This window comes from Syngnathoides biaculeatus, chromosome 14 (genome assembly GCF_019802595.1).
Source record: "Syngnathoides biaculeatus isolate LvHL_M chromosome 14, ASM1980259v1, whole genome shotgun sequence".
NCBI classification, from domain to species: Eukaryota; Metazoa; Chordata; class Actinopteri; order Syngnathiformes; family Syngnathidae; genus Syngnathoides; species Syngnathoides biaculeatus.
Genome location: NC_084653.1, coordinates 15,758,319 through 15,779,392, shown reverse-complemented (window position 1 = coordinate 15,779,392; position 21,074 = coordinate 15,758,319). Strand labels below are relative to the sequence as shown.

Genomic DNA, 21,074 nt, shown 5'->3' with positions numbered 1-21,074 from the left:
AAAGTTAACTTGTTAAAATGTGACTTTCTTACCTTATATAACTTTGACTTTGCAAACGTATAACTTTTTTTCATAATGACTTACACTTTTGTTCTTTTTTAAGTGAACTTTATCATCATACCGTTGAAAAATCGAATTTGTATCTTACAGCTTTTTTTTGTTGAAAATTGGCAGTTTATAAATCCCTTTGGAATTTAGGGATAAACATGAAGGTTGAATTATAAAAGCAGACAAGCCAGATTTTTTAATAAAAATAAAACCACGCCTACAAGCACACTACTGTTGCATTTCCTAATCCTGCAAAACCAAACAACTCTTATATAAACAAAAATAAAGGCTTTAATGCAGAAACCAAATTGTGCCATGTGCATTTTATTGCAGCAAACATCATTTCCATCAGAGATTGGAGTGGAAACAAGTTTGAAGTGTTAGGAAAAGCATTCATTTCATTTAAGGTTAACTGTTAGCTCAAACGATTGTAGTTTTAATACACTCACTTTCTATTTATTCTGACTGACAAAGCATAATGCTTAATATAATAATAATACTTGGATAATAATATTTCAGTGTCATTTTATAGTTATGTGAAGATTTTGTGGAATGCTTGGAAAATTATTTCTTGGAGTTGTCTGATTTTGCGACAAAATAACATACAAGAGCTTTTTGAAAGACTTTTTCAATAAAAATTAATTTATATCCAATCTATCCTCTTCACTCCTTGATTTATGTGATGTTATAATGCACTAAATAAAAATGATCAGTTTTAACGTGGAACCCAGAATTAAAAAAAAATATATATATATATATTATTTATTTATATATCGACTAAATTCACATAAAATGGAGATGTCTGCTTTTGTGTTTGAACTCTTCAAATAATTTCTTGGAAATATTTCAACCCGGAAGGGTTCGCTGCACCCAAAAGATTTGAGAATCCCTGAATTAAAAGATAAATAAAAGTAGTATTTTCCCTTTGCATTTACAAGCAAACAGCTCTTATCATCTTGACTCAGTGGGAAAAAGTCTTTGGAGCGTCAATGTGCGGTGAATCTAATTCATCTTTGCAATGAATGACCTCCATTGATTCCACCACAGCAAACTCACTTTCTCCTCACCGAGTCCCTCAGATGTCTCTTCCTCTGAATTTGTGTATGTGAAAGAAATGCTGCACACTCATCCATGAATTAATTCCGTTTCTAAAACAAATTAATAGTAGATATAAGGGATAAAACACTTCATGATTAAATATCAAACGGTACTGTGTTTATTACCATTGCTAATAGTTTACTTAGTGTCTGAGTAAACGGCTCTGTCAGCAGCTGCTCTTTGTATTTTGTGTGCTGATGGAGTGTTGCCCGCTCCAATTTTAGAATTAATTTTTTCAGTTCTCATCTAACGTGGGGAGCACATTGAGTTAGTGGTTTGAAGATCTACCAATCAGTCGACAGATATAGACCTTTCCGACCTGTCAATCACTCGTACAATAATAGAAATCAGATAGCCGCATTGTCTTAACCCCTGGCTTGACCCTTGTCGTCATGTCCCACGAGCAATGCCGGTTATTGGTTGCGTGCGCTTGCAAAAGTTAATGTTACAAAGAAAATGGTCCTCAGATGCGCTTGGGGAACATGCAGTTATGATGAAAGATATCCTGCTAGGTTATAAGGGGCGGGGTTCAGTCATTTTCCAAAGCCTAAAACACAGTTGAGGAAGTGTCTACGATGGATTAAAGCTCGGGGAAGAGCGCACGTACAACTAAATGTGAGCAATATCAACAAACACAAGGCTGTATGTTCAAAGATAAGTGAGGGAGAAGTATCTTCTCTGAGTTTGATTGAATTATTATCAGTGCTTCATACATTCCAGGAGAACAACTTTGACTTCGTGAGTGTGTCACAGACCTGCTGAATGAAGTGTGTCATGTTTTATGCCAAAGAGTCGGGTTATAGTGATATGTAAATGCGCGATGTCATGGAAGAAAAATGTCCATTCGCCTATTTGTATTGCATTGGACTTTTAAGATAGGGCGTTGGGTTCCATTACGAGCCAAGTCAAATGCATACACCTCCTCACTTTACTCACTTATAAAGACTACAATGATATTACTCGTGATTGTTCTAAGTAAAAAGTACTCACTCTGCTTTACATCACTTTACGTCAGACATATTTGGCAAAAAACATACCCAAATATTATCTGGAATAGGCGATTGAGAATCCAGTTCAAACCTGTTATTTTCAGTAGCCATTTTGGAAGATTGTGGGGGATGGCAACTGTAGCTACGGGGGGCGGAGCTGAAGATTGCCAGTCGGAAAGGTCCATTGGGTTCCAAACTTGGCTCGTTCCCTGATGTGTGGAGTTTTGTGTGTTCTCCAGGTACTCTTCCCAGATTTCTCTCACATATCTAAAACTTGGGTGAACAAAAGACCAAATTGTCCATAGGTATGATATTTGTTTGACTGAACATGAGCTGGGATTGGATGAAAAATTAAAAAAAAAAAAAAACAAATGCTGCTTAAATTCCTCTTCAAACACATTTGCTCTCTTTGTCTTTCAACACAGTTTTTATATGTGGACTTGTACTGTTTATTTACAGTTAATTTCACATATGTATATCATATTAATCATTCTTTTTTTTTTTTTTCCAACGCTGCTGTTTCACCAGCAGTCAGTTGAACACATATTGATAAATAGTGTGGTGGCATGTCAGAGTACTGAGGATCTAGGTAAGATAAACAGAGGCCTATCCACACTGAAAGGTGCCACAGCCCATAGTCCCAAATGACACTGCCACAAAGTCCAGTACGACCAAAGTAGACTGGGATGGACTGTCCGCATTGTCCAGAGCCCCCACTCCAGCCCCGATACAGTCGCTGTAATAGAAAGATTTATCTGGCACTTCGGAATAAAAATTCTGGACCTATATTTACCTGGTATGCTAGTAATCTTTAAGAGAGGCTAGCAACAAAAAAAAAAAAAAAAGCCCCACACGATGGAATATACAGAAAAAGACACCAGTTTCAGTCTTCCACAGCAAAAGACATTAACCCCATGGTAAAAAGTTCTACATTCTCAAATGATTTGCTTTTCTCTCTGCCTGAGACTTCCTGATAGCAATATCTCTTTAAGATCTCCTTAAGACAAATGGCGCTGTAATGTCATTTAACAGCAGCACTAGCTTAATGTTGATCTTAGTGAAGTACGAAAGTGAGATACAACAACGGTGACCAATGGGGCGTTGGCAGGCTTTGCTGTGCTGATGTGCCGATAAAATTAAAAAAACAAGATGAGAAAATGTGTCACGCTGACAGATCTTAACATTGCAGATCTATCTTCAAGGCTTTGCAAACGTTGTGCCAATCAAGTCACCAGTGTGGCTCGGTATTTCTTTTATTTTTATTATAGGTCTGGTCATAAAGTTAAGCATGAGCCATTATCAAGAATAGCATAGTTTCCAGGATTTATCTTATTAACGAGCTCTTTTCAGTCTTCGGTCTCATCAGCGTCAGGGTTGTTTACGACTGCACTAAGAATACAGCGGTCCGTGGCGGTGACACGGAGCTTCACAAGAAGCCATAAACTTGGCTTGTTTTATACCATCACCTCATTTTCAGAGGGGTGATTAGCTCCAATCAAGACGATGGCTTTCGATCCAACTGATTTCAGTATAAAGATACGTAGCTCACAGGCTCGGCTGTCAAAGACTGATTTTTTTTTTTTTTTTATTATTCCTGTTTCAACCTAGAGGATTTTTTTGTTTCATATAGCGGCAGCCTCAGAGTATTGTGATGCTGTAACTCACATGTGGGTAAACCTTTGTGCTTAAGTCTAGTGCTACATTAGAGTTTTAAAACAGACTAATGGGCCAGGTTCGATAATGTGGGGAAAAATGTTAGTATGTGGATATAAAATATGTAATGTAGATGGTCTGCGGGCTACAATAAAGAACAGAGTGAGTCATTACTGCTGCACCCCCAACATATATTCTAAAGATAAGTCATTGGGGTTGTGAATTGTAAAGTGAATTCTTCATCTCCATTTGAGTGGATATTCACTATGTTTAAATGCAAAAATGGATTGGGTGGATTGCTGACATTGTTGGGTCTCTCAAATTTTTCCCACACTTGGCTGCAAAGTTCCATTTTACATGCACTGGATTCAATGGACCTTGTGCCCGGCACCACATTAAGCATTTCTGGTGACAAGGTCAGGTGGCGTAAGGGTATGGGTTGCCGACATGTTTCAAACAACTGGGACGTCATCTGACTGAAAAAAAAAACCTTAGTCATTTAAAGTGTCATAATTTGGGCTGATGGAATACGTATTTCAATAGTTTGGCGCTAATACTTCAATTCTTCAATATATCAAGATCTCAGGTTCTTTCTTTAGGTAACATTCAAAGATTGAAATGACTGAAAGATGGAAGATTTATGCAGAATACATACATACTGTACATACAGCACATACAACATATATAGGACAAATACAATTACATCGGGTTTGAAGAATGTTTATATTTAATCTATTATCTAAATTGCTTTGAAATTAAGGACTTTAGTTTTCTTTATCTTTGTCTCTCTAAAAGACCACTGAGCTTCATACTATATGACATTTTTTAAGAAGAGTTTGGCTTCAAAAATAATATCCTATTTGGAGTACATATCATTATTAAAACCCCCGCAAAAACGGGGAGAACATGCAAGGCAGGATTTGAACCCAGGAACTCTGAGGCAGACGTGCTTAACAGTTATCCACTGTTCCACCTGTCTCCAATATTAACCTTTATAGAAAAAAAAACCTTAAATCCCTTCTCACGACTTAATTCCCCAAAATCATAGACTACAGGACCGAGAAATAAATGACTGCAATGTGTATATTCTACTTTCTTATTATATCACTTGTCACCCTACACTTTAACAGAAGTCATCAAATCTTTTTTGCTTGGAACAGTTGGTTCTCTCGGAAGATGACTTCAACAGACCGGTGACACAGTGTAAAGTTCTCTTTTCCTCATGAGATCCAACTCATTATATGATGCGTAAATTGAGCTTTTAATAGAGCGGTTGTGTGAATCACACTTGGGTGGGAAAAAAAAACAAGCAAAGAATACTGTATATTTGATTTTGAAGTATGGGATCATGGCAACAGAAATGTTTTGCATCTCACTTGGAAGTTGAATGGAGTGTGGAAAACAAAATGGCAAAAAATGTTGCTGATCCAAAAAGTAAGTACCAGACTTTTTAGGGTTCTTACCTTGAAGTCACAAATGCAAGTCACCATGTTTCCAATTCTTAGGCACTCGCCATCAAACTTGCACGTGTTGGTGTCGCACAAAAATAGGTCCGTGTCTCGGTCATCAAAACCTGGGAGAACGATATTCAACAGGGAACAAATGTAAGACAACTTCCTTCACAATTAGGTTCTACAAATTTCCTAGGGCTGGGTTTACACTGCATGGTACCAGTCAGACGATTTTGATTTTGTGTTACAATTGATAGATGCATCATGGCGGCCAAGGACACAACAACACATGGAATCACATTTCCCTAAAATCACAATCAGGCACCTTCCAAAATCTGATACTAATCTGTAAATAAATACGGTAGCATGACTAAGCGAAATCCAAGATGACTTGACACATGACTTGTTTACCCTAAGTCACAGATGTCAAACTCAAGGCCCGGGGGCCAGATCTGGCTGGCTGCACGATTTTATGTGGCCCGTGAAGCCAAGTCTACAGAGTCAATTTCCATGATTCTTTTAAAAATCGGGACCAAAATTTCAAATTATCGTGTATCATACATGGTAAAGTTGAGATATTAGAAGCACTTTTGTGTTACCAAACATGAATAGTTGGAAAAAAAACTACCCCTGATTTCTGATTCCCCAACTAGTTCATAAATTGATGATGTAAATATGATGAGACAATTCAATATGTTTCTTTCACAGTCTGAGAAAAATTAGTTTGACAACCTTGCCCTAAATAATGATCTGATCTGACTTGCTTGATTTTTGCCCCAGTGATTGGGAACGTTAAGACTTGAGACTCCCTTATGAATTGCACTTGTGACTTTTTCCCAAATAATTGCCACTAGTAGCAAATGGATTAATGTGAACTTACTTCCATTTCATGTAACCTTTAGTTATTATTCTCTGTGTTGCTACTGCCAGGTGTTGTTATGTATACAGAGTCAAATGCAATAGGTGTCTCTTGAAATGTACTGCACATTGAAAAAGATGGAGAAAAAGCAGATATCAGCAGAATCAGACACGCTGACCAGTCGTGTAAATTACGACCATTGCATTTAAAAACAAGTGCAGTGCACAGTTAAATATCAATGCACAGGAAAATTAATTGCGCCCCAATGTACATGTGCAAAGTATCTTGTCAGATTTTTTCAGACACTATACTACATGTTTGATAATTTGTGTTTGTAAACAACGAGCCTCACTCTTGTGGCAGCAGGCTTGGGGGGGGGGGGGGGGGTGTGATTCACACGGCCCATGGAAATCTCCAAAGACTCCTTCAAAGAGTTCCGAGTCAAATCAAAGAGCAACACGAGTCTGAGTCTGCAGACAGAACTTGAGGCTATTAGACTACCTGAACTGATCGTGCTCACACAATCATTATTGTTAAAGCACAAACACACAAAATAAATAAATAAATAATGGTTACAATAGATACAAGATATGGAGTAGTGCTTGTTGACAGAATCTCATGAGAAAATCCTTCTTGGTGGTAATTTATAAAAGCCACCTTGTAATTATTTTTGCATTTGTACTTCAAAACCAAATCCATTATCTATATTGTCAGAGTTTGCCTGATTACTAATCGCTTGATGATAACCTAAAGGGATTCTAGCAATCCTGTTGAGATGTTGTGTCGTCCCGGTAGAAAGAGATGAAACCGTGTTTGTTTGTGCTGCGCGTTTTGGGAGATATCGTGGGAATAATCTGACACTCTGTGCATGTCTGAGGGTTTCAATTACACTACAAGACAGCAAACGAGTTTGACTGCCTTAAATTGATGTATAATGAAAAAAAAAAAAAATAGAAAAGAACATGCAAACGAATGTCGAGTTACAAAATACATGGAACACAGATGAGCTATCTGAAGCCACTTGTATTTAAGTGTGGATATTAGTTTGTGGAAAATATAAATACATTTGAGTGTGTGAAGAAAAACATGACTAATATATGTCATCACATGATACAATAAATACGTTTTAATTATTATTTTTATTATACATAGAAAATCACTTTTTGAATATGTATATTTGAAAAAGAATATATGTAAGGATATACTTTATGTTTTTAAAAATAATGTGTTCTAAAACATATTGGTTATTTTACTACATAAATAAAAATGTATCGTTAATGCCTAAAAAACACTGTAATCACGTTGAAACTGATTTACATGGACTTTTAAAGATATTTGAACACTAAAAAAAAGTTGCGATCCAGCAGGACTGCAAAAGGAGAATTGCGATACAGCAGGAGGTTTCAGTACTTGCAGTTTGAATAATGGTACCAATATTGTACCAAATGCTAGGTAACACTGGAAAATGCATACATTTGCAACAGTGGGCCAGTAACACAGAACACTTCCAAGAGCTTTTATGACAAGAAACTCATTACACAGGATGCCAAAAGCAAATTTTTGTGCCAGAGAAGGTTTGGACTTTATCACTTATTGAGTTAGTGGAGCAGTGCTGTCTTTTTTTGCACACTATGAGGCATCCACAATAGGCCAATGCACAAACATTGACTGAGTGACCATTTGAAATGTCCAAAAGAAGACAAAAACCAATGAAGGTAACTGCAGCAGAAACACATCAGCGCTGCAAAGCACATTTACAACCCATTTTTATGTTCACTTCACAGGGGGTTTTATGAATCTCAGTATTTTTGATCACCTAAAAGTCTCCTTAAAACATATACAGTACAGTATTTTCAAAAGTATTTGCTCGCCTACCTTGACTCACATATGCTTTTAGATGATGTTCTGTTTTAAATCCATATGGTTTAATATGATGTTAGTCAACCCTTGGCAGTTGAAATGGCTTCCACTCCTGTGGGAAGGTTTTCGACAAGCTTTCGGAGTGAGGTTAGAAGATTGTTTTTTGTTTGCCCATTCTTCAAGGAGCATATTGGTGAGGTCACACACTGATGTTGGGAGGCCTGGCTCACTGTCAAGTCCAAATCAACCCAAACATGTTCCATCAGGTTGAAGTCAAGACTCTGTGTAGGCCAGTCGTTCATTCATACCAAATACTTTCATCCGAGTCTTTATGGACCTTGCTTTGTGCAGTTTTGCACAGACTTGTTGAAAAAGAAAGGGGTGATCCCAAAACATTTTGACTGTCAAAACTCTCCTGGTATGCTGGCGGTCAGGGGCTAAAATTGTGGACTTTTTCAACTCTGCGGGAACATTTTTGACATGGTTGCTTCTTGTTCCGATATGACTGTGCATCAGTGCACGAATCAAGGTTTACAAAGACACGGATGACAGAGTGTAATGTGGATGAACTGGACTGGCCTGCATAATCTCGATGTCAACCCTATAGAACAGTTTAGGATGAATTAGAGCAGAAACTGAGACTCAGGACTTCTCAGGCTTCTGGAAAAATGGTCATAAATTAAACACACTCCTAAACCCTGTGGAAAGCCTTTCCAGAACACTTTAAGATGTGCAGAAGGTGAATGTCCCAAAAGATATCACTTAAATTCATATCCAGGACAAGGTAGGGGAGTGAATAGTTTTGGCAATATAGTGAATGATTTAAGTTGTACATTTAGACACATACAACATGCAAATACTTGGAAATAAATATCCAAATGAAGTTATTACTTTGACACTAAATAATATAAATTGGCCTCACTGTTCCATTTCCATTATTTATAATTGGGTTATTTTTTTTACTGAACGTTTTTGTTCTAGCTTCAACTCTAATGATCTAAATAACACCCACCAAGATATATGTGATGATCTAAGATTCATTACTGCAGCTCCTTGTGATCCGTCCAAGCATACGGGACCCATCTAACGAGTAATATGGTGATTCACCATTTTCTTTTTATAGATTTCTTCAGACAATAGATATTAACAGTCCTCGGTGCCTACTTCTACTATAACCACAGGCTCAAACCACTTCCAAAAAAAAAAAAAAAAAAGAACTCCTCCTCATGACAACCAAGGAGTCATAAACACGCAGCCGGGTAGAGCGATGGTGAAATCAACCTGCAATTTGCCAGGGCCATAAATGACCATAAAAGTGTGAGCTCTCCGAGCAAATATACAGTCGCTGAGTCAAGAGCGCACACGTAAGAGGTGCTTGGAGTGTCTGGGATGTGCAAAGCTCTTAGCTCTTGGAGGGCCAAAGAAGGGAATGTAAAAAAGCAGACAGACGACGTCCACTTTTAAGGGCCATCGACTGATTGACTATATGGAAATCTGATCCACAGGGGAGTTGTCAGCATTGATATTAGATTGCAAACCACATTTCATATTTAACCAGCGGAGGCAAACCTATTCGCATTTCACACAACTCTTGCTTTACCTAAGTCCATTCGTTTGTATTGAAGAAAAAATACTGCTGCATATGTAGAATTACTGAGTCAACATCTTTACAAAACTTTGTAAAAGTAACAAAAGTGTGATATGTACTTACATATTTTTTTTCCTACTAAAATGATTCCTGCAAGTAGAGATAACTGGAAAAAAAAACTAAATATGTCTAAAATTTTAAAAACAAAAAATACTTATGAAGAGTAATGAAATATTTATACTTTACTACCTCCGTCACTGGTTTACCCATTCATAACTGCCGTATACGAGCAAACCAAATGCAATAAAATAAAACCTGAAATTCTGTTTTGTTGTCATTCAAAGGTAAGTCGCTTAAAAAAAATTAAATGCACTTCACCTGTTCATTTTTAATTTTAAATGAATTTTTTAATTTAATTTTTGTGCAATTCTATCTATCTATCTATCTATCTATCTATCTATCTATCTATCTATCTATCTATCTATCTATCTATCTATCTATCTATCTATCTATCTATCTATCTATCTATCTATCTATCTATCTATCTATCTATCTATCTATCTATCTATCTATCTATCTATCTATCTATCCTTGTCTGTTTATTTATTTATATTATTTATGCTTACAAGTGTTTTTGTGTTCAAATATGTTAATGTGTTTAAAACATGTTTTTATTATAATCTTAAATGCATCTAAACCATGTAAGTGATGCTCGAACTTATACATACAGTATAAATATTTCTCTATTTTCCAGATTTTCAATACCAGAACTCCCGCAATGAACACCGGCTCATTTTTGGTGACATTTTCGTTTGAATATTTTCATCTTCATTTTCGTTTACGCTTCAGCTCAACAACAGTTGGGAAAACCAGTCTATATGCTGTGCTTGCGCAAGCGGCCACAAAATATATGATGCATTATTGTGATATAAACAACCATCAGTCTTCTTGCATAATGGTGCAGTCTGCCATTTAGTTATTGTACCTGTCATAGGATTTGATGTTCTCACGCACAGCACTGCAGCCTGCTGCCGCCCAGGCCTTCCCTTACATGATTATACATTGCCTGGCAAGCGCATTCAATTCATAATCAAATGTGATTTATCAACACAGTTAGGGAGCAACGACTGGGCCGCAGAGCGCACACGTAAATCCAAAATGTGTTCCAGCAATTGCATTCGTTTCACGACGATATGTAAAATGTTTTGCTGGGTTAATATTCTGAGTCGAAAATGATGATGACTAAAACATTGTGAGCGTCATGTTGGTAACATACAACTTTTGTAGAAACTAAAACAACAGAATAGGAGTCAATTTACATGGTTTGTGTTTCAGCAGAATACACGAAGATGAAGACTATGAAGACAAAGACATATGAGCGACACCGAACCTTGGACCTTGAACTCAATGATGGCCTTACAGGAAGCGGAATCAGCTGTTGCAGGAATCGTAACAGACTATTCCTGTAATATCCATCAGTGTACATGGAAATGGGAATCGAATCCAAAACAGAAACCAAATCAGACTTTGTAAAGGCCTCAAAATACCCAAAATGTTACATATCTGTGTGCAGATTTTCAGGGTTCCATTCACCCACCCCCGAGAAAAATGCCTTCAGTAGCGGCCCCGGAAAGTTAGACAAAATAAGCCATCGACATCAATTCCACCAAACGACGTGAAATTAGGGGGAAATGTCTATCATAACATGACGCTCGAAAAAGTCTCGACGACCCATGCCCTGAACTGAACAAAAGTCAGCCTGTTTGGATTGAAGCTGTCATGCCTGGTGAATTCAGGGATTGTTTTGACAATCTCTGACTGAAGAATTCACCGATATGAATGTACCTAACCTAAACAGATGGGTGATGTTAAAGTGAAAAAGATTTTAGCCTTCAGCATCAAATGTGGGCGGATGATGGCGCTAAATGTGATACTCATTTTGAGAATTTGGAAAATGTATCCTAACAGGAGGCACAAAAAGTCTCGAGGACCCATACAGGAAATTGAACAGGAACTCAGAAATTATGGTTTGAGGCCTCGTTCGTGCTTTGACAAACTGCTACAAGGGAATTAAGGCAATCATTGTCAGGATACAAATATTTAACCCTTTTTTAGATCAAAGACAGGGCAAGCACTTTGAGAATGGTAAGGGATACATTTGAATAAAAACTTGCATGCAATGAGACAGTTTAGCTCTAAATAAAGTGGCCATTTCTACTCAGGCGAATGACTATATTACTTCATGCGTACTGTGCATGCACATACGTCTTCAATTGGCCAAGTTATAAAGTTTTATGTGTTCATTTGTCAAGTACGAGCAACTCTAGCGGTGACGCAAATGAGAGCATTGTCAGCGAGTAGCCAGTCGTGCTTGTCGAACAGCGGGTGTCCATTTTTAGGATCACTTCAACGGGAGCCAAAATCATTCTTCTTTTTGAATGCGCTAGCGGTTGGTGTGTCACAAGGCCGGCAAATTTTCACTCGCCTCCTCCTGACCTGCCCTGCCAGGAGGATGTTACCGTAAACTGAATAATTAAAGCAAACAAGCCGACAAACATCAAATATTAAAACGGCGATGTTATATGCCGACGATTAAGATGGCAAGAGAAGCACTTACTTGTCTAAAAGAGAGCACTTGTCAGCCAAATGTGTCTTTCTCCGACCTACCTGGAATTTCGCAATTCCCTTCTCAGCATTGCACGGATGAATTATTAAGTGGAGTAAATTAATCATTAAAGCTGAACAACCACTGAGGCGAGGCATCCCTTTTTGACCTCTCCAAGTGGTTAGTACATCTGCCTCGCAGCGCTGAAGTTTTGGGTTTGAATCTGGACTCTAATTTGTCCATAGATGCTAAATACTTATTTGTCTAGATGTGCCCTGCGATTGGCTGACGACCAGTCCGGGGTGCACCCCTCGCTCGCAGGCAAAGTAAAATATCTTTGATCGTTTTGTGTCTCACCACGGATACAAAGTAGAGAAGTACATAAAAACGTGCTTCTAAAAGAGGAGATATATTCTTAGCCAAATAATGATTTTTAAGTTACTGTTAGAATATAAATAGAAATTACCAAGATGTTTGACAACAAATATACATGGCAATAGAAAAACAGTGGGCAATTGAAGCTGGAGTGTAAATCCAGCCTTCATGACAGATACAGTCTCTTTTAATTATACCTCTGACCCATTGCCTTGTCTTTATTCTTAAACAGTTCCCTGCCAAGCGCTGCGAGCCGGAATGCGTGGAAGCGAAAGACCTTGGAAGCAGATGGCCGATTCAACCTCTCTTTTCAAAAGTCGCTTCGTCAATATCAGGGGTTGAAACTGCGAGCCACTTCTTGGTTACTGATGAATGGGAAGGGCTATCAGCTTGATACACACTTCTCGAATCTAAAAAAAAAAAAAAAAGCCTTAATCACCTTTAATTACAGTATGTGTTATTACGCCAATCATTTTCAAAGCAAAGTTCTTCATATCGGCGGCTGTTTCAAAGAATTTTGACTCATCTTTAAAGACCAAGAGAATATTGTTTTCTGTCCGCCATTCACTCCGTGAAGTGAGTCATCTTTTCTCATGATCACAATACACACACACACCGCGACGCATGCTGTGTTTACACTCTGTTGGAGTGTGCGGGACCTAAACTTGTCCAACTTCCAAGAGTGTTGGCATTTCTCTCCTTCGTAATCAACGTGACAAACCGGGCCTAATCTTTATCTTCTCAAAAGCTGTGCTGATCTCAACTCCCAAGCAATGCAATGTCGGCATCTACAGGGATCGGTTCATCATTACAGTGGTTGGAAAAACTTGAGGTTCACAGACAAGCTGGCCGCAACTCTCTCCTCACCCTCCTGTTGAAAAATGTATTTGTTTTTTTTCCCTTGGCAGTAAATGGTTGAATTCGAGTCGACGAATTATTAACCTCCACGGCGGTGAATGAGTTAATTGTATATTGTAATTTTTAAGAATGATATTCGTTTATGTGAAGATACTGAAATTTCCCACAATAATTATAAGCTAACTACTAAATTACTAAGAATATCAATAATCGTCACTATATTTCTATAGATAAAATGAGCACTTCTACAGAAAATCACAGTATCCCATCATCCATCCATCTATTTTCCCAGCTGCTTATCCTCACAATCCCAGCTGTAGTGAGCTATTTTTACTTTTCACGTTTCCTTCGAGGATATTACAGTACTGATTGGAAAAAATATTTTATTTTGTTCCAGTCATGTATAATAAATAAATAGACTTGTTTTTTTAAATCACAATCTCTTCTTTCTATTTTGTTCCCACCACAAAAGAAAGAAGAAAGAAAAAAATCTAATCGTGCGTCAGAAATCATGATATGTATCAGAATGTAACCTTGGTTTATTGTTACAGCTCTTTCATTTGTTGAATTTCATATGTTGAGAATAATGCAGCAAAGCCCTGAAAAGTCAATAAACTGTGTGAAGTACTCGCGTTTCCATGTCGATTCATTACCGTCCTCCATAATGAGGCCTGAGCCGCCATTTCTTAATCAAACAACTCAGTGAAACCAAGCAACAACTTTTCATATTTTTGCCTGGACTCACCACACTCATTAGCATTGATTGTAGCAGCAGAAGGCAGCTGTTTTGTGAGACGGCTCTAATGAATCCATGCGCTAAATGACCAGCACCGTGCACTGGTCCACAGTTAATGACCAGCTTGTAGACATATTGGAGCATTTTGCTGCAAAAAGTCAGACAACATCTCCAGAGCTGGATCCAAAAGGAGAGCAGAATCGAGCGTAATTGGAGTTGGAATGCGTACACTTCAAAAAGCACTTCTCGGCTCTTTGCCCTTGCTCCGAGCAAGATTTTGACTAAAGAGACACAGTTTGACAACCAACAGAAATGTTTACAAGATGGTTTGTGTTGGGTTGTTTCTGCTGTCAAGTGGACAAAGTTCATTTATACAGGAAATATCCTTCAAATAGACACTGTGCATTTTTTCACATCTTAAAGCTTTACACCCTAATTGCAAATATCAAACATTTGTTGGTTAAAATAAAGAATTACTGCACCATTCATCCACCCATCCATTTCCCAAACCGCTTATCCTTTTTAGGGTTGCGGGGTGTGCTTAAGCCTATCCCAGTTAACTCTGCGCAAGAGGGAAGGTACACTTTGAACTGGTCGCCAGCCAATCACGGGACACACATAAACCAATAAACATTTGTGCTTGTATTCATTGCTAAAGGCAAATTAGAGTCTTCTACTAACCTACAATTTATCCTTTAGGGATGTTGGAGGGATACGGAGTACCTGGAGAAAACCCACAAAGGACATGTAAACTTCACATGGATGAGGCCGGATTTGAACCCAGGTCCTCCTTTTTCAGACCTGTGCCAGTTACATTTGAGTAGCAATTGATATGAATACCACTTCCGATACCACTAGTACTTTTGATGCATAAAATTTCAATTCGCACAATGACAGAAAACTGTCAACAAAGACCTTTCTTTCTTTCTGACACACAATTATTTCCCAATGTTTCAAATTGCAGCAGCCAACTATGGCCAGGAAGACCCAATGTCAGATTTTTTTCCCCCCATAAAAGGAAAATTCCGGTGGTTTGGAGTAACAATGTATCCAATGGGTCATGTAATATGTACTCTATCTTGATAATGTGATCTTAAATCTTTTCTCATTTAATAGTTTTGAGAATATTTTTATTTCAAATTTTCTGGTGTTAGGGTTAGCGGTTAGCGAAAATGGCGGCGCACCTGAAAATTCGTAATTGTCGATAAAAATCTTCTCAAAACACTATTAAATGAGAGCGGATTTAACATTACATTATCAAGATAGAGTACATATTACATGACATATTGGATACATGGTTACTCCAAACCACCAGAATTTTCCTTCACGTATCAGTGACTGATATTGCCCGGCTTCGCAAATACTCCATACATTGAAATATTTTGGTATAGACCCAATACTCATTAATATTCTTGGGACTCAAACATCCGTACATTTAATATTCAAGTTTTCGAAATCACTCGATTTTTGTGGGGGTGGCCCTACTACAAGCAAATTCTGAGGGTAGCTGTCAGTTCCATGATGACTGAGGCAGAACGAGCACGTTGAGATGAAGTGACAGTGATCCGGTGATGCAAACTTAGTCACTAAATACAGCAACAAACGTACTATTTTCTAAGCAACTAGCGACTTTTGTGGTGTTATTAGAGAGTTATATAGACTCTGACAACCCTTCCTTGTTCATCTGTACTATGTATGTCTATATCGATGGTTCAAAATTTATAATCCCAAACCACATTGTTGTTGTTTTTATTATGCCTTTTTGTAATCTTAGTTCACTTTTTAAGAGGCACTCAGAACAAAAGCTTAGCCAAGACTTTACATAATTTCCACCAACAACTTCCATCAACTGTACTCGACTGTGTAATTTCACACTTGCTCTGTGTGCAGGCGCTTGGAGAAACCCAACTATTCCTGTACATGTTTTCTCCAGCCTCGCCATTCATAAAGCACACATTGCCACAAAAGTGTATGTGCGAAATGCTCTTTTATGTTACGCTGACATTTCAAGTGCCTTTACGTTGAATATCAATCACAACACAGTCACCGCTTGATCTCTCCAGAGAATAAAATGTGTCAAGAGTAATTGACATATTTTGCTTTGCTAAGTATTCCCACCGTTGTGTGTCAATATTGGAATTGGACACAAACCATTCATTCATTCATTCATTCATTCATTTTCTGAGCCGTTTATCCTCACGATGGTCACGGGAGTGCTGGAGCCGATCCCAGCTATCAACGGGCACGAAGCTGGGGACAACATGAACTGGTTGCTGGCCACTCACAGGGTACAAGGGCACAGATAACAGTCGCACTCACAGTCACACCTAGGGGTAATTTAGAGTGTCCAATTAATGTTGCATGGTTTTGGGATGTGGGAGGAAACCGGAATGGCCGGAGAAAACCCACACAGGCATGGGGAGAACATGCAAACTCCACACAGGCGGGGCTGGGATTTAAACCCCGGTCCCCAGAACTGTGAGGACAATGCTCTAACCCGTTCTTCCAGCGTGCCACCTGGACACAAACCAAACCGTGGAAATATTCCTCAAGTCACATTTCAATCTCCCTTCATCGTCTTCTGAGAGAAAGTCTCACTAACACTTACAGCTGCTTACATTTGCAGCTAGGGAACTCTTACAAAACAAAACACTCCATAGAGCCTTGTCGGCATTGGCCCCACAGTAGAGGTAACTGTGGTAGTCAATGGCTTATTCGCATGAGACAGGTCATCCGCTTCAAATTGATTAAAATTGGAATGTTAAATTTATTTTGTTAATTCTTAGCATATTTTGACATAAGAATGTCAGAGAACTTTTATTAAGACACCGGGGAATTTTTACATAATATGCCTCCTTTACTGAACAATGGTTGACAACCTTGAAAAATGTATTTAATAATTTGAGCGGATGAGTGACAATAAGCGGTACACTGTATGATTTATTTGAGAACTAAGAACTGACGGTGATTTTAGTATAAATTTGCATTTGTGGCATATTCCTTCATTATTGACAGTGTTATAGTTTTTTTTAAAGAATTAAAATATCAAATGATCATTATTAACAACAATCATCCATCCATCCATTTTCTCAGTCGGTTATCCTCACGAGGGTCGCGGGGCGTGCTGGAGCCTATCCCAGCTGTCAACGGGCACGAGGCAGGGTACCCCCTGAACTGGTTGCCAGCCAATTGCAGGGCACGTCGAGACAAACAGCCACACTCACAATCAGACCTAGGGGCAGTTTAGAGTGTCCAATTAATGTTGCATGTTTTTGGGATGTGTGAGGAAACCGGAGTGCCCGGAGAAAACACACGCAGGCACGGGGAGAACATGCAAACTCCACACAGGCGGGACTGGGATCGAACCCGGGTTCTCAGAACTGTGAGGCCAACACTTTACCAGCGGAACCCCTCTAAAAAAATATAAGACACCGACACCAGTATCAGGGATCCACACAAAATAAGATGAGGACTCAAACAAATTCAGACAAGGGAACTTGCTCAAATGAGCGCCAACCAGAAGCAGAAACCCAAAGACGGGCAACGCTGAATTGCCAAGCTTTTTTTTTGGAAGGCCGAAGGTCAAAATCTCCCACTCTAGAAAAAACAATGTCACCACAGTTCCACTGATCAACTTGAAAATGGACATGTATGGAAACAGTTCCTAGGACCCTTGTCTAAAATTGAACAGGAAGTTCGCTATTTTGATTTGATTTGTTCATTTTGGGGAAATTCCAATCAGAAGCAAGTATCCAAGACGGATGGGTGACTGAAAGTTTTTTTTTTTTTTTTTTTGCCAATGCTTGTCCAGTCATATTTTTTTCCACCAAAAAAGGTTCCTTTTTTTGAAATATCATTGAAAATAACTACCATTTGAAAAGCACCACAATCAGTTGAATTCATGTTTTAATGAAATCTTCTAATTCTACTCCATGCAAGGGAGCAGGCATGTGCGTGCATTGTTCCCGGCGTATGCACTTAAGCCTCCACAAGGCGTGTCGGATAAAAGCTTTTGTCTAAATGCACATGAGAGTGTGAAAGGAAGTGAGGAGGGTGGCAAGCGTGCATTTGGGCAGGATGCGCGCCATTATCCTCAGTCATTATCAACAAATCATTACCACTGATCACAATCAGCGAAAGAAAAAAAATTGATTATCGGCGTGGTGATAAAGACGAGCAGAGTAAGTGAGGAAACTTTCTGTAATGGAAATGAATACATGAAAAAAAAAAAGGAAGTGCATTCCTGTTTCTCAAATGGACACAGGACCATTTTATCTCATAGCATCCTCACTTTACAGATCCCATTACAAGCTTCTGCACGTGTATGTTCACCCCCTGCATACACTGGGATAACAATCAGTCCACAGGGGAGTAGGATACGTGAAGATTCTGGCTGCAAGTCTTCCAGTCATATTGATGTGTGGCACTTATGAGCTATATTATCAATAGTGGCGTGGCGTGTAATTGGCCCGGGGCTATTTTAAGGGTTCGGACAGACTCGACCGGGGGACAGGGGAAACTGGCTGTAGGCTGATTTAAACAGGGAGCTCTGGTAACCCCCTACCCCACCCCACTCCTTCCCACTTTCTTTTTTTTTTTTTTTTCCTGTGGTTGGTTCCTGTGCTCAGTCTCCAATCTCCAACACATAACTATAGAAACACAGTGGAATAGTGGTACACCAAAAACGCTCACGGGAACCGCTGCTCATTTGTTTCTTTCACACACCAAAATACAGCAGCATGACCAGATATTATTTTTTTCCCCCTTTGGTCCACTAAAAATGTACATGGGTCAATTTGATGTGGTGTTAATTTATTTTGGACACCAAAAATGCTCACGGGTCAATGTGACCTGCTGTTATTTTGTTTATTTTGTCCACCAAAAAATACTCGCGGGTCGCTTTGACACCCTGTTAATTGTTTTATATCGTACACCAAAAATGCTAACGGGTCACTATGACCCACTGTTAATTTGTTTATTTTGTGCACCAAATAAAGATCACGGGTCACGCCAAGCAGGTGCATTTTTACAGCCGCAAAAAAAAATTATTACAAAGTATTCAACCAATAGTTCCCTCGTTAGAACAAACCCAGAAGATCCTGAAAGTAAAATATTTTACATGACATTTTACAGTTCTATTTGACCCCCAACCAAATTGCAGGGTTAAGTAAAGCGTAGTCGCAAGACAAACAGACAAGTATAGATAGATAGATAGATAGATAGATAGATAGATAGATAGATAGATAGATAGATAGATAGATAGATATAGATAGATAGATAGATAGATAGATAGATAGATAGATAGATAGATAGATAGATAGATAGATAGATAGATAGATAGATAGATAGATAGATAGATAGATAGATAGATAGATAGATAGATAGATAGATAGATAGATAGATTAGATAGATAGATAGATAGATAGATAGATAGATAGATAGATAGATAGATAGATAGATAGATAGATAGATAGATAGATAGATAGATCGATAGATGACAGGAACAAAGTCCCCGCATGCCGAGATAAACCTTGTGTTCCATTTACCAGTCAGCCACCCAAAGTGTGGACAACCGCGCGTGCATCTTTTGTCCGTCTACGCGCATGTTTGTTTATCCCTAACTTGTAATGTATGCAAGGGATCCTCACCCGAGCAGTTCCAGCCGGTGGGCGTCTGGCAGTCGCTGAGGGAAGACGGGAACGCGCGCAATTGCTCCACGGGCAAAGTGGCGAGGAACGAGAGCAGCGTGATCCGGAGCCAGCCTCCGCTCGCGACGCTCCAGCGACGCGGACGCCCGAGCCGCCGAGCCGCCGTTGCGGGGAAAACCATCGCCGCCGCTCACTGCCTGCTGCTGCTGCTCCGGCGGCGGCACCACCGAGAGACGCGCGCCGACGACAGCAACTCCGATCCCGGTTGCTTCCGCGGGGCGCTCACACGCCGACTGCGGAGCATTTTCCAAATGACACCGCGCGCCCCATGTAAGAGCCCCCCCGCGTTTCTTTGGGCCAGAGATCAACCACCTGCAGCCGGGGGAAGAGACCGTGGGGGGTCGGTTCACGGTGGAAAAGTTATCCGAGGAAGGATGATGCTCACGGGCAAGGAGGGAAGGGAAGACGAAGACGCGGGCAGGGTGATCCCACAAAAAAAAGGCGACAAAATTGTACACGTGCTAAAGATGTGATACGAATTCCAAGGCACTAATAACAATAATAGCTACAATAACCATAATTATATCCACGGGTGGAAGATGCACGCCGCTGTCCTGGGTGGATGGTGGCTGCGCTCTGAGTTTGACTGCACAATGCATCTCTCTCTCTCTTTCTCTCTCTCTCTCTCTCTCTCTCTCTTTCTCTCTCTCTCTCTCTCTCTCTCTCTCTCTCTCTCTCTCTCTCTCTCTCTCTCTCTCTCTCTCTCTCTCGCAAATATTTTTTTTAGAAAGACGGATATGAAAATTCGAGAAAACTACCCACAGACAATTCTGTGTTTTTTATGCTGGTTACACCAAGCCTGAAAATGCAACATTTTTTTTTTTTGCCCGTACGTGTCTATATGGATATGAATGCATATTATGGGTTCCAAAAAAAATGGCACAGACAAAAACAAACAAAAAAAAAGTAGCGCCCCATTTAAAATTCTGAAAACGACTCATTATATGTGGTGTCTCGCTGGTTTTCATGTTAATTAAACCAAACCCAAATATTTTCCAATTTCGCCAAGTTTGTGTAACTGGTATACATGTATTTTAACGGTACACACCCACCACCCACCCAAAAAAAAAAAAAAACAACTCATTCAGCACCTCCTGGAAAGTTCACATTCAAAATGTATGAACTTTAGGGGTCCAGAACATGATCCCTGTTTAAATTCATTCAATGGTTACATCCTGGAAAGTTGACAGAAATTAAAAAAACGTTTCTCAAATCTTTAAGTGGTTATTAGCTTTTCATTTCAAAA

At 39.1% G+C, this 21,074-nt stretch overlaps 1 protein-coding gene across 1 annotated transcript; it reads right to left on the bottom strand.

Moving 5' to 3' along the window:
* Window positions 1-3,481: 3,481 nt before the first annotated feature.
* LOC133512526 (tomoregulin-2-like) lies at window positions 3,482-20,200 on the bottom strand. Its single transcript, XM_061842259.1, has 3 exons — window positions 19,769-20,200; window positions 5,252-5,361; window positions 3,482-3,559 (listed from the first exon to the last, which is right to left on the bottom strand). Exons 1-3 carry the CDS (start codon window positions 19,947-19,949, stop codon window positions 3,482-3,484), a joined length of 369 nt encoding a protein of 122 aa, XP_061698243.1. The 5' UTR covers window positions 19,950-20,200.
* Between the last annotated feature and the right edge of the window lie 874 nt (window positions 20,201-21,074).

Excerpts from the sequence above, each read along its gene's own strand:
- LOC133512526 (XM_061842259.1), bottom strand. The coding sequence starts at position 19,949 with ATGGTTTTCCCCGCAACGGCGGCTCGGCGGCTCGGGCGTCCGCGTCGC. Across the intron at positions 5,362-19,768 it reads CACCGGCTGGAACTGCTCGG|GTTTTGATGACCGAGACACG; the intron begins GTGAGGATCCCT and ends TCGTTCTCCCAG. Across the intron at positions 3,560-5,251 it reads CTTGCATTTGTGACTTCAAG|CTCCGTGTCACCGCCACGGA; the intron begins GTAAGAACCCTA and ends CTTCTTGTGAAG.